Below are 12,648 nucleotides of genomic sequence, written 5' to 3' on the forward strand. Positions count from 1 at the left end.
TTTGGCTCTTCTGGTGTCCAAATAAATTCAACAGGACACTGAGCACTACATCTAGATTGGGAAATAAATTTTAGAGAGGTGTCCACAGACTGCCCTCAGGGGAATGGGACTATGGAGAGGAGGTGGGAGATGAGAATTTGGGGACCCAAACGCCTATTGGTATCATTTCCTCCTAAATAGGAGAACTCTCATGGTTTAGTTGGAAGAAAGGGTGCAGTGGCTGATGAGGGAAACCACTCACGAGGCAGAACTCGGTGACAGCTCTGAAGATGGTTGTCGTGTCCAGAGACACCAGGCCTAAAAAGTTCTCTGCAAAGCCAACAGGATTAAACAAAGGAAAGTGGGCAGAAAACATTGAGTTCCAGGATGAAGTGCTTTCTTAGCTCTTGGTAACAAAACAGGGATGAGAGTTCCCCGTAGTGCAGAACTCTGGAAGTTTTCTTGGGTACAAGACCCGGGTCTGTCAGATGCTGATTCTCACTGGCTCAGCTCACCCCAAGCCCTGCCCCATCGTGTCCCCGCCTGCTCCTGCTGTCTTTTGGCACAGCTCTGTCTTCCAAAGCGCACTGGTTCTGGATGGGACGGTGGGCAGGATCCTAAAGGAAGGGTAGGAAGGGTTTGCAAAAACTTAAGGGTCAAGTGGAAATTTATAATCGATGCTTGAATGTCTTTTCTTTTTTAAAAAACGACTCTTGGCGGGGCGCAGTGGCTCACGCCTGTAATCCTAGCACTTTGGGAGGCCGAGGTGGGCGGATCACGAGGTCAAGAGATCGAGACCATCCTGGCCAACACAGTGAAACCCCATCTCTACTAAAAATACAAATATTAGCTGGGCATGGTGGCGCGTGCCTGTAATCCCAGCTACTCAGGAGGCTGAGGCAGGAGAATTGCCTGAACCCAGGAGATGGAGGTTGCGGTGAGCCGAGATCGCGCCATTGCACTCCAGCCTGGAAAACAAGAGCAAAACTCCATCTCAAAAAAAAAAAAAAAAAAAAAAAAAAATTAGCTGGGCGTGGTGGCATGCGCCTCTGTTCCCAGCTACTTGGGAGGCTGAGGCGGAAGAATTGCTTGAACCCAGGAGGCAGAGGTTGCAGTGAGCCGAGATTGCGCCACTGCACTCCAGCCTGGCGACAGAGCAAGACTCCATCTCAAAAACAAAACAAAACAAAACAAAAAAAACTCTTGGCTGTCAGCCTATTTTATTAAACTGTTAAAATGCTTCTGAGAAAGAATCAGATAAGGATATCTGGATCATAAAATTTTAGCAAAGATCATTAGAGATAATCCAGCTTCATTTGCCATTTCACAGTTAAGGGAACTAACGTAGAATTAGTTACTCAGTCTGTTAATGACAGAGACGTGAAGGGACCCTTGGTTAGCTGGGCCAGCAGTGCGGTGTATACGTTTCTCAATGCCCTGCAGCCTACACGAGCAATACATGTTAGGCATTTTCCAGAAATTTACTACTTTTCTAATTTCACAAATAAATACTCTCAAAGAAAGTTATTTGCTTATATGAGAAGCACAAATTGAAAGCTGGGTACCTTATGTTTTGGGGGGTGCCCCCACCTGGTTAAATGAAGCTGTCCATTTGGAGGAATTTGAAGTCATCTGAAAAGACAGTCTTTCCATATGGCAGAGGAAGCCAACATAGCAATGTTCTCAGTGGTACTGGAGTCTGGACATCACCCTAGTGACCTGCTCAGGACTCCTCGATCAGCCCACTCTGAAACTGCCCACTATAGCTGCTGGGGGGAACTTCCACGCTCCGATTCCCTCAGCATTGAGGCTACTCCCTGGATCTGAGGTGGGAGGCTTGGGCAGCAACTCTAATTCATCCTGGCGACAGGGTACGTTTTAGCACCCAAATTGCTAATGAGGTATCCAAATATGCCTTCTTCTTTAAGGGCTTGGCAACATTGTCCTTTAGCCAGGATGTAAAAATCATTAGCATTGGAGTCAGACAGACGTAGGCTCCAATATCAATCCTGCCTCTCGCTGGAGGCAGCAAGTTAACTTCAGCAAGTGAACTTACTTCTCAGACCTCAGTTCCCTCCTCTGAACAGCGAATGCTGAGAGGTGCCCCTCAGAAGGCTGTGGAGAGGATTGGGTGATACTACCTCTATAGGATCCCTAACATGGAGCCAAGGCTCCAGGAACCTTGGGGTCACCCCTACTCTAGTTCTACAACTGTCTTGCAAAATGAGACGGAAGCACAGAGTAATAACACCAGAGAAGGCTGCACATTCAATTGGTGGTGATTTGGAAAACAAAAACTATTCCAATAAATAACTGGTTTAAGTGTGCCATGCTTTAAGAAAACCAAGTATTACTAAAATTATTCCAATCAGAGATGATTGTGGCATTGCTTAAGGCTTCTTTGCTTCAAAAAATTGATATACTGTGGGGTCCCTTTAAAGAGAGGACTCCTTGGTACTCTTCAAATGTTACTGGAGATACACCTGACTTTTTTTTTTTTCCAGACGGACTTTCGCTCTTGTTGCCCAGGCTGGAGTGCAATGGCGAGATCTCGACTCACTGTAACCTCTGCCTCCCAGGTACAAGCGATTCTCCTGTCTCAGCCTCCCAAGTAGCTCAGATTATAGGCATGCGCCACCACACTTGGCCAAATTTTTTGTATTTAGTAAGAACGGGGTTTCACTAAGTTAGTGAACTGTTTGTGAACTCCTGACCTCAGGTGATCCACCCGCCTCAGCCTCCCAAAGTACTGGGGTTACAGGCGAGCGTCACCTTGCCCAACCTACATCTGACTTTTGAGGAAGGCACATTGTCCTATTGAGTGGCACCGACACACTTTAAACAGGAGCAGCACATCTCTTTAGAAGTTATCTTGGCAATGTTTAAGGCACAGCTAGTTAGAATGAAGTGCTTTTGATTGCTGACAGTTTCTAGTTCTGCATTTTGCACAATGTATTCAAGCAAGTCTCTTTTTAAAGATGTGTTCAACCAATATTGTTTGTTTTATTATGAAATTAAATAAATCAACTTATTATGTTCTCTCTCTCACAAATAACAGTGTTCTCCTACTTTAGCCAGACATCATACTAATGCAGTCTCTTACCTCTTCACTCTGATAAGCACAGTCACTTAGTATGAAATCATTGAAAAAGGAAGGTCAACCTCTGTTTGCTTTGGTGTGGGTTTATAAGAAGTTACTAATGCACTCTTAGACATATGCATTATCTATAAACCTCATAACAAAGTGCAACTGAGTTTGAAGGCTTTGGCACTGGCCAAACAAAAGAGACCTTTGTTAATTTTTAAGGAGGGGTATTACAGTTTGCTCATTGCTTTGGCATGGGTGACTTGTCTGAGAAAAGATACTTCTCATTTTCAAAGTGAGCTCATAAAGTCCTGCCCTTCAAGGGCTGAATGACCTCGAGTTTCGTGTAATATTAAAGTGTATCTTAGAACTTCAGGGGAGATATTTTAGATTGCAGGTTCAGTTCTCTGCATAGCCCCAAAAGCCATGTATTGAGACAAACAATTTATTTAAATTAGGATTATCTTTATGTAGAAATGTACCATTCTGGAAAATAGTTGTACTTTATTGAGTTTATAAGTGAAGAAACCGAAGTACCCTCTGCCCTAGAAGTATTTTTCGGGTGTGTATGTATTTTGTGTGTGTATAGGGAGGGAACAGGAGAAAGTGAGGTGAAGTCAGACTTTAACTTTTCTGGAAGCTTTCATTTCCTCTAAATCTATTTTTTGCTTGTTGGTAGACAGGTCATGCTGCTAATATATGGCACTGAGTTGGCTGGTATCTGAGTGTTGCTCTGGGCAACCAGATTTCACAATGCCTCAAATTCCAATAAGGGAAGTCCTTGTTCCTTAGCCAGCAGCTTACGGGTGTCTGTGTGTGTGAGTATATGTATATGTGTATGTACGTGTATGTGTGTAATTTGTGATGATTCAGTGTCTAGGAAGGTACAAACATTGTAGCTAATCTATTTCTGCTTCTTACATTACCTTGCAGGAATGGGCCTAGAAGACCTGGCTAAAACCTATGAATCATTTCCTGCCAACATTTGGCTGTGACCCATTTTGGAAGGAAGAAAATGATCCTTAAAGATGATGTCATGGGATCTTGGTAAATCTAAATATTACTTGAGTTTTCCAAGTGCCACCTCAAAGCAATAGTTACCCATTCTAGACCATCACACACATTGTGATGGCAGGCCATTACATTTTTAAGGAGCCCTTGAGATCAGTGAAATATACAACATATTCTGGAACCATAGGGGAGAAGAAACTACTGGATTGCAGAGAGAAAGCTTCATGGAGAGGATGGGTTTTAAAGAATGGGTAGGAGTTCACAGGTAGAAGAGAGGGAAGGCATTCTAGGTAAATCATAACATATACAAAGGAAGTTCTGTTTTTCAGTAGAAAAAGACAGGCCGGGCTCAGTGGCCCACGCCTGTAATTCCAGCACTCTGGGAAGCTGAAGTGGGAGGATCACTTGAGGCCAGGAGTTCGAGAACAGCCTGGACAACATGGTGAAACCCCATCTCTACTAAAAACACAAAAATTAGCCAGGCATGGTAGCGCATGCCTGTAGTCCCAGCTACTGAGGAGGCTGAGGCAAGAGAATCGCTTCAACCCAGAGGCGGAGGTTGCAGTGAGCCAAGATGGTGCCACTGCACTCCAGCCTGGGCGACAGAGCGAGACCCTGACTCAAAAAAGAAGTCTAGTTTTCTTCCTTAGGTGACCACAGAGGAGTTAACTAATCTTGTCTAAATTGGGTAAAATGTACAGAAGTTAAACTCTCAGACAAGCCCAACTTTACATCACTCATGCTTTGCTTCAAAATGCTCCTTTATGGTGTATGAATAGTTATGCTTACAAGATAAAGGTGGTGACATTCTGAAAGGCCCTTCTGTGAGGGAAATGACCCCCTCAGACCAGATGGTAATGAGCTGGACCGTGGGATTCGAACAGCAGCGTGTGGGGGTGGCTGTGCGATAAGATCAGAACCACCTTTCAGTTAATTAAGGGTTAACTCTAATTGAACGCTTTGATTCTTGAGTCCACCTTGTTCATTGGTTCACTGGGCTGCTGTCCGGGGGCTGATGCTCTACTAAGTGCTCGGCCTACAGGGGTCAGGCCGTGCGTTGGTGGAGCTTGAAATTTAGCCCCAAACAGATCTTCAGAAAGAGGTACAACAAATCTAGTTCCAGCGCTTAGAATAAAAGCGACACATCCAAAGAATAATCAGAGAAGCACATATAATTTCCCATGCAGATCAACCATGAAATAGATGAACCAGGTGGCAATTTCACTGATCTTTGAAGCAGAGAAATTAGACTTTTTTTTTTGAGACCTAGTTTCCCTCTGTTGCCCAGGCTGGAGTACGATGGTGCGATCTCGGCTCACTGCAACCTCCGCCTCCCGGGTTCAAGCTATTCTCCTGCCTCAGTGTCCTGAGTAGCTGGGATTACAGGCATGTGCCACCAGGCCTGTAATCTAATTTTGTATTTTCAGTAGAGATGGGGTTTCTCCACGTTGGTCAGGCTGGCCTCGAGGCCTGGCCTCAAGCTCCTGGCCTCAGGTGATCCACCTGCTTCGGCCTGCCAAAGTTCTGGGATTACAGGCATGAGCCACCACGCCTGGCTGAAATAAGACTATTTTAGATCTTTCTGGGCTTTTGGTTTTGGACATTTGTAGGTTTCATTTATCCCAAACCATAATCCCATATTAAGTAGAATTTTTGCTGTTAAAAATTGAAAACTTTTTTCTTCTTTTATAATTCAGCTTTTCAGATTATTCGACTATGAGTAACTCGTTTAATTTAGGATTGCCTGTGGGTTCTTGGCAATCACGATGCATATTTAGAAATCTTTGCAAAGTGAGAAAAATATAACCTACATATTGTTTTCTACTATGATGAAATAGTTATGAGCCCTAAATAAAACAATTAACGGGGTAGACATGATATGGTTTCCTAGACATTGGTCTCAATGTTTATTAATTTCTATTTTGCAATTTCTGTGTTTCATATTTTGGAGGCAAAAGATCTTTTCTTCAGCTCTCAAACATTCTCATAGGCCCTGGGCTCGTTGCCTACAATGCCTAATGGATAAAACGGCCCTGCACACAAAACCAGAGTGAAAAAGACCAGTGAAATTAAGTAAAGGTGTCGGTGTATATGGTTTTTGGATAACTTGGCGAGTTCTCTTCCACCCTTTGCAGAATTCTTGTAGAACCAAAGAGAAAGACACACACTGAAAAAGCACAGCATACGTGTTAGCAAGAAATCACTTGTACCTTCTGTGTGTAGTAAGAAACACAACCGGGCCGATGCAGTGGAAAATAAACTCTGAGAGAGGAAAGAAACGCAAGGCGAGGGGAATGCATTGTTTTAAGCCCCTGCCATTCTAAGCACTGTGCCAGGGACTTTCTCTGTATGTTTCCATTTAATTCTCACAGCAGCCTTCTGAAGTAGTTAGGATCGTTCCCATTAAACAGATGAAGAAACTAAGGCCTGGAGAAGGTCAGCGACTCACCAAGGCATATAGAGCTATGGAGAAACAAGCCAGCGTCAGCTGAACCCCGAAGCCCTTGCTCTCTCCAGAGTTCTCATGCTGTCTGCTTGTTTCCTAAAAGGGTGGGGATTTTATGACAATATTTCCTTCTCTAAATGCTGATTTAATAAGTGATGAATGTCAGTCAGTGTGGAGGGGCTGCAAGAGGCTGGGTAGAGGGTGGAGTTTCCAAGTGAGCAAAGTTGAAGTGATTGAAGGCAGAATTCACTGTCCTTTTTTTTTTTTTTTTTCCCTTAAGCGATTCATTAGTAGGAAAAACCGTGCTGGGTAGAACTTCCGAAGCCCACAGTTTGTAGCAATAGCAAGGGAATTTTGAACTATGGAAAGTCCCAATTTATAATCAGATTGGAACATGTCCCAGCCCCTTCATGGTCCCTTTACAGTGTTTCTCAAAGTCTAGTCCTAGGATACCACCTCCAAAACTATGCAAGGAACTCAATAAAATGCAGATTCCTGGGCCCCAAACCAGACCTCCTGGATTAGTTTCTCTGAGGGGAAAGACCTGGAATCTGCATTTAAACTCACCATCCCTCCCTATCTCTATGGGTAAGTCTATGCCCATTAAGCATTTTAAACCCCACCGCCGTGGTTCAGAATAAGATTCCACTGCCTCCTCATTTTCTTGTTCAATAGCTTTTAAGGACTGTAGCTTAAACTCTCAGGCATACCTAGTTCTGGGCTTATCACCATTTTAGATGAAAAATTTAAAGAGAAAATGAGCAAACTGCTTTATTAAACAAGTCAGTAAAATGTGAACTCAGAAAAATGAAAAAGCCACACCTGGTCCCCAGTGCACTGGGATTATCTCTTGGGGCCTAAGCTGAAGTCATTCATGAGTATGATTCCCACCCACTGAGAATATCCTCTACACAGGAAGGTGTTGACAGATGTTTTTTAAAACAGTTGCAATTGCCTGGAAGGCTAAAATCGCCTCCTAGCAGCTAAACCATCTCCACTAAGAAAGAAAGAAAGAAAGGAAGGGAGGAAGGGAGGGAGAGGGAGGGAGGGAGAGAGGAGAGAGAGAGAGAGAGAGAGAAAAGAGAAGTGAGGAAGAGAGTGAAAAGAAAGGAAGAGGCACCATGTTCCCACGAGTGTGAATCACTGGTCCAGGGTACATGGAGAGAGGCAGCCTAGAGACCCAGGATCAGGATGCTGTGGAGAGCCCTTGGTATTTGGCAGGGAAGATAGCAGGACCACCTTCTTGCCCTCCCCACCCTGGCCATGTCACCACCCCAGACCCTGACTGTGCAATGCTTCAGACATGACCTACTCCTCAGCCCTGGATGCAACTCCTGGAAGGGCTGGCACAGGCCGTTTTTGGAAGTTGATTTCCTCCTGCAGGACTCCTCTACCTTTTGCTAAACATAAAATGTTCTACTGAGTGTAGACTTACAAAATAGCAAAACAAAACGTGGAGTGTGAGTGTCCGAGGGTCACCCTAGCAGCCCAGCCTTTGACATTAATCCAAGGGAAGATGAGTGAAAATCTCTGCCCTCTGGAAGGATGGGGAGCCCTGGGGAAAGCCTGCAGGGCAGTCCTAGCAGATGCAAGGGGAAAGAGTCTGAAGGCTTAGGCTTCTCCGACTTGGGGCTGAGAAGGGTGGGTCTAGAAAGGAAAACATGCTAACTTCCTGCCAAAATCAACTGTGATGAAAGTTTAGAGCCCACCACCTCTCAGCCAAGCATTTCCTGTTCTGGCCTCCCTGTCTGCCTCATACTGGCTCAGATGTGGGAGAGCTATTTTTAAGGTGCAAACAACCAGGACTAAGAATGAGAGAAGTTACTTATTTATAATTACACCTTTCAACTGTTCTTTTTCCCCTCTGGAGATAGAGACCAGGTTTCGCTTTTTCCCTTTGAATCTAAAATCCCCGGGGCAAGGAAAACTTTGAAAAGCCATAGTTCAGTCTATCACCTCTAGCCAGGCATGGTTGCCGTGTGCACTACAAGTCTAAAAGCTGTGCACCACCCTTGAGGAATTCCTCTTAAGGAACATACACTCTGCTCACGCCACACGCGTGCTCTTGAGAAGTATTTTGTAAGACATATTTTTTATACAAAAGGTGATTTTAAAATGCATTAGTGCTTTTGTTGTTTACAGGGATCCAACAATAAATCCTTTTTCCTTTTTGTTTTTTCAAGAGAGGATTCCAATAGCATCAAATAGATATTCCCTAATTTACATAGGTTTGTAAAATCAGACTTTGTATTAGATTTACTTGGGGCAGGGCACATCTATAGTTAGTGTTCTAAGAGTCAACAAGTCCTTTCTGGTATGTATCTGCATCTTTCCTCTTGTAATTCAGGGATAGCTTCTTATCCAGTTAAGTTGGTTGATTCCTAATACCAAACCTTGTAGGACCCATTGGAATTTGCCAGTAAGTGAAAGAGAAAATCCCTCCTCTGTGATGTTCATGTAAGCGTCATCTTGGTTTTGGGTACTATCCCCGATCGGTCCACTGACATTGTTTTCCTCATAACGCCTGTCTCTGCCTAGCATGCTCATGGTTTTGTCTGTCTCCCCGACTGCAATGGAAGCATCACCAGGGCTTTGTTGACTCTTTCATTAATCACGGTATCTCAAGCATCAAAAATATATTGGATGCTCAACATTCATTGTTCAATTAGTGGGTTTCTGTTGATCTCAAATTGCTAGAGTATTCGGGATTATACAGGGTGTTGCAGAGTTCCCCACACTATATTTTAAAATTAATTCCTTCCTAAATGTCCCAGCTTCACTGCTTTCACCCATTGTCTCAGACGTTATTATAAGAATTGTTTAAAGGACAGGAGGATGGCTTCATTCCAAATTCACTAGTATCTGTGCATTTTAAATGAGTCAAACTTAGCTGACCACTCTGTAGAACGAGCTGGTCAGCATGACCTGCTCCCAGCTTCCTCACTCTCACTACTATGGGTGGGTTCCTCGTCCAGCCAGGCCACTGAGGTCATGATTCAGCTTTTGGCCAAAGGAGGATCCTTGTTACATCATCAGGCTCGTACAAGATTTGGTATCTGTTCTCCTCAATGAAGAAACAGAAAAGATAGGAAACTGGCTGGGCGTGGTGGCTCATGCCTGTAATCCCAGCACTTTGGGAGGTTGAGGCAAGTGGATCATGAGGTCAGGAGTTCGAGACCAGCCTGACCAACATAGTGAAACTGTCTGTATGAAAAATACAAAAAAATTTAGCCAGGCATGGTGGCACGTGCCTGCAGTCCCAGCTACTCAGGAAGCTGAGGCAGGAGAATTGCTTGAACCTGGGAGGCGGAGGTTGCACTGAGCCCAGATAATGCCACTGCAGCACTCCAGCCTGGGCAACAGAGCGAGACTCTGTCTCAAAAAAAAAAAAAAAAAAAAAAAAAAGAACAGATAGGAGACTATTTGAGCACAGAATGTAGGCCTAGAAGCTGATCTATGAGAAAGAGAAAGGAGAGAAACAGTTTAATAACCCATGTAACCCAGGATGACACAGGAGGTTATGATGGCTGGAAATCAACCATACTCAGCATGTGGTAGTTCAAGGAAGTTTTGCTGATCGATGAATGGTAAAATCATGCAAACATGATACCTGAGCTAGGGTATTGGTTATATTTACTTCTTGGCAGTTTCAAGTTATTATTTGGAGACATTTCCTATTGCTCCAAGTGCAACAGGGAAAAAAGTAAGTAGGAACAAAAATTTAGTCATTTACTCACCTTTTTACTGCCGTGGGACCCACTGGTTCCCCCAAGGCTTCTCTGCACTGATGGTGGCACCTGATATACCTCTTGTTCTTGGGTGCTGTGGCCAGTGGGGACTTGGTAAATTCCCTGATTTTGGTAGGAAGATGGCACTTGGTAGATGGTGTCTCGGGGAGCAGCCTGTGGGTTTGGCACTTGATAGAGCTTCTGTTGGCCAAAGGTCTGCTGCATCAGTCCAGACACAGGCTGGTCATGACTGGAGGCATTCTCCTGCACAGGACCAATCAGAAGCTTCACCCGGTTGCCTGGGACAATGCCTTGCCGACCGTGTAAGGAGCACAGCCACCATCCTTCCAGTCCCCCTGTGTTCTGCTCTATGACAGTCAGGATGTCTCCCTTGCGAAAGGCCAGTTCCTCGGCACACTCTGGGACATTGTCATATAAGGCCCTTGCCATAAGATTCTAGGAAGGAAGAAAGAGAAGGAAACAGTGTTAGAATATTGGGTCGGTCCCTTTAGCACCTAAGGCCTGTGCTTTTATGGAAAGGCACACTTCCTGGAAAGAGAGAAGCATAAATCTGAACAATAGAGTGTAAGGAGAAAAACAGATGGTGCGGACAAAAGACAGATACATACACACTGCGTCTGCCACCAATGACATCAGACTGCCTCCTTGGAAAAGCTCAAAACACCAGAAGAGTTCTTTCCCCTAGCAGGAGATGCTGTGCCAAGGAATTATGAGTAGCACTGTTACAGAGTTAGGGCACGGGTCACTATACAAAACGTTTTTCTTCCTTTTTTTAAAGTGAGCTTAAGGAAAAAAAAATCCTGAGATATTCAGATGTAGGACAGTGAACGTTTTGCAATATTTTTCTATACTGGACGTGAAAAGAGTAAAAGAAAAATCCCAAATAACACACAGTACAAATAGCATTTATATTTGGAGTTGGAAAGTCAACAGAAGTACACATATATATGCCTTGGCAGGGCTTAAAAATTCTTGTTCTCAGATGACAGGAGCCTTGGATCCAGAGAAAATCTACAAGCAAGGCATACAGACATGCCATCAAGCATGGATCATAGGCCTGCAGGCATCTACCTCTCCAGCTTTGACAAAGAATTTATTAACACGTAGGTGGATGCCAGCTCTTCTCCTTCGGTCTTTTATGCATACCTTTCCTGAGGGCCCCTCCTCGCCTTCCCGCTTCGTCACCTACTTCTTGAATCTCGCCATTCACATCGGAAAAGCTGTGCCTTCCCCTTTCATGGGCCCAACACACTCTCCGTCTTTGTATGAAGGCCTGTCTGGCACATTCAGTACTAAGCAGACAGCCAAAGTAGGCATTCAGCAGAGAGTGGGCAGGCAGTACGTGCTGACATTCTTGGAGGCCTTTCAAAGGCTCGGAAGATTTCATTTCTTGGCGTAAGTAAAGTTTCCCAGCACGCGGGCAGCCATTCCCGCATGCCTGCCCCCTTCCCAGAGCATGGAGAAGTCGGGGACGTTGTAGATTCAGCATGAGCCCTTGGAACTACTAAAAGTGATCTCTAGTGGTTTGTTAAGATGTCTGGATGCATTTAATGTCACTGAGGTGGTGCTCGTTTATGGAAGAAAGGATTACAGATTGGATGGGGTGGTTTGTGACTTTATTTCATACCATGACATATTCGTGGGATTTTGGGCTGTCGTCTGGACTTTCGCCTTCTGTTTTCTCCAGCGATACGGACTTGATCGTTCAGCCTCCTGCTTTTCGTTTCTTTGTAGCTGACTTGCATTACTCGTGTCCCCCTGTGCTAGCCCCATTGCCATGGGTCCTGCACGTTTTCGGCTCTGGAGGACTGTGCAGTGGAAGGGATCTGCCCTCTATTCGGTAGTTGGGAAGGGTCCAGTTCTGCTGCCATGAGCCAGGCTCCTCTTAGCCAGGGCAATAAAGGAGATAAAGCCATAGAGGACAGTCCTCAGGAAGCTTGGTGATACTCTTCAAGAATAAGGTTGAAGTCATTTTTCTTGACAGTTATGAGATCCAGGAAGTGTGGGACACAGAGAGGTGAGTGGTCAGGGAAGCTAAGGGGAAACTGAGGAGTGTGTGTTTCAGGGGAAGGTTTTATTTAGTAGTAATATTCCAGGAAGCGTTGAGTTTCATCTAACAATTAAAAGTTTACATACATAAAGATAAAATCAGGCAGCAGTTTACCCTCTTCATGGACCATTTAAGGATGGTGTCCTAATCCCAAAATTGCCTCTGTTTCTCTTCTCCCATCTTGTGGGTATTCTGTATTTTACAAGAGACGTCATAGAGTTACAGAGGACAACATTCTGGTCGTTTATACTAAAATGACCTCCAGGAAATGACTCCAGCAGAGGTGTACTGAGATTATAAGGTGAGGAGAGAGCTGACCACCCTGGCC

The 12,648-nt window shown here is 44.5% G+C and overlaps 1 protein-coding gene and 1 long non-coding RNA gene across 3 annotated transcripts in view; one reads left to right on the top strand and one right to left on the bottom strand.

Moving 5' to 3' along the window:
• Positions 1–4,619, top strand: part of LOC135269221 (uncharacterized) — a 62,639-nt gene extending 58,020 nt beyond the window's left edge. The window contains exon 3 of the long non-coding RNA XR_010337539.1: positions 3,998–4,619. This is a non-coding gene — a long non-coding RNA (uncharacterized LOC135269221). The remainder of the gene's footprint in view (positions 1–3,997) is intronic.
• Positions 1–12,648, bottom strand: part of NEDD9 (neural precursor cell expressed, developmentally down-regulated 9) — a 195,220-nt gene that overhangs the window by 19,545 nt on the left and 163,027 nt on the right. For both annotated transcript variants that reach the window (XM_012440295.3, XM_012440294.3), the window contains one exon: positions 10,259–10,705. In XM_012440295.3, the coding sequence (XP_012295718.2) occupies positions 10,259–10,705 (447 nt within the window). The remainder of the gene's footprint in view (positions 1–10,258; positions 10,706–12,648) is intronic.

Source organism: Aotus nancymaae, unplaced genomic scaffold, assembly GCF_030222135.1.
Source record: "Aotus nancymaae isolate 86718 unplaced genomic scaffold, 86718_ANA_hifiasm-v0.15.2.pri h1tg000051l, whole genome shotgun sequence".
Taxonomy (NCBI): domain Eukaryota; kingdom Metazoa; phylum Chordata; class Mammalia; order Primates; family Aotidae; genus Aotus; species Aotus nancymaae.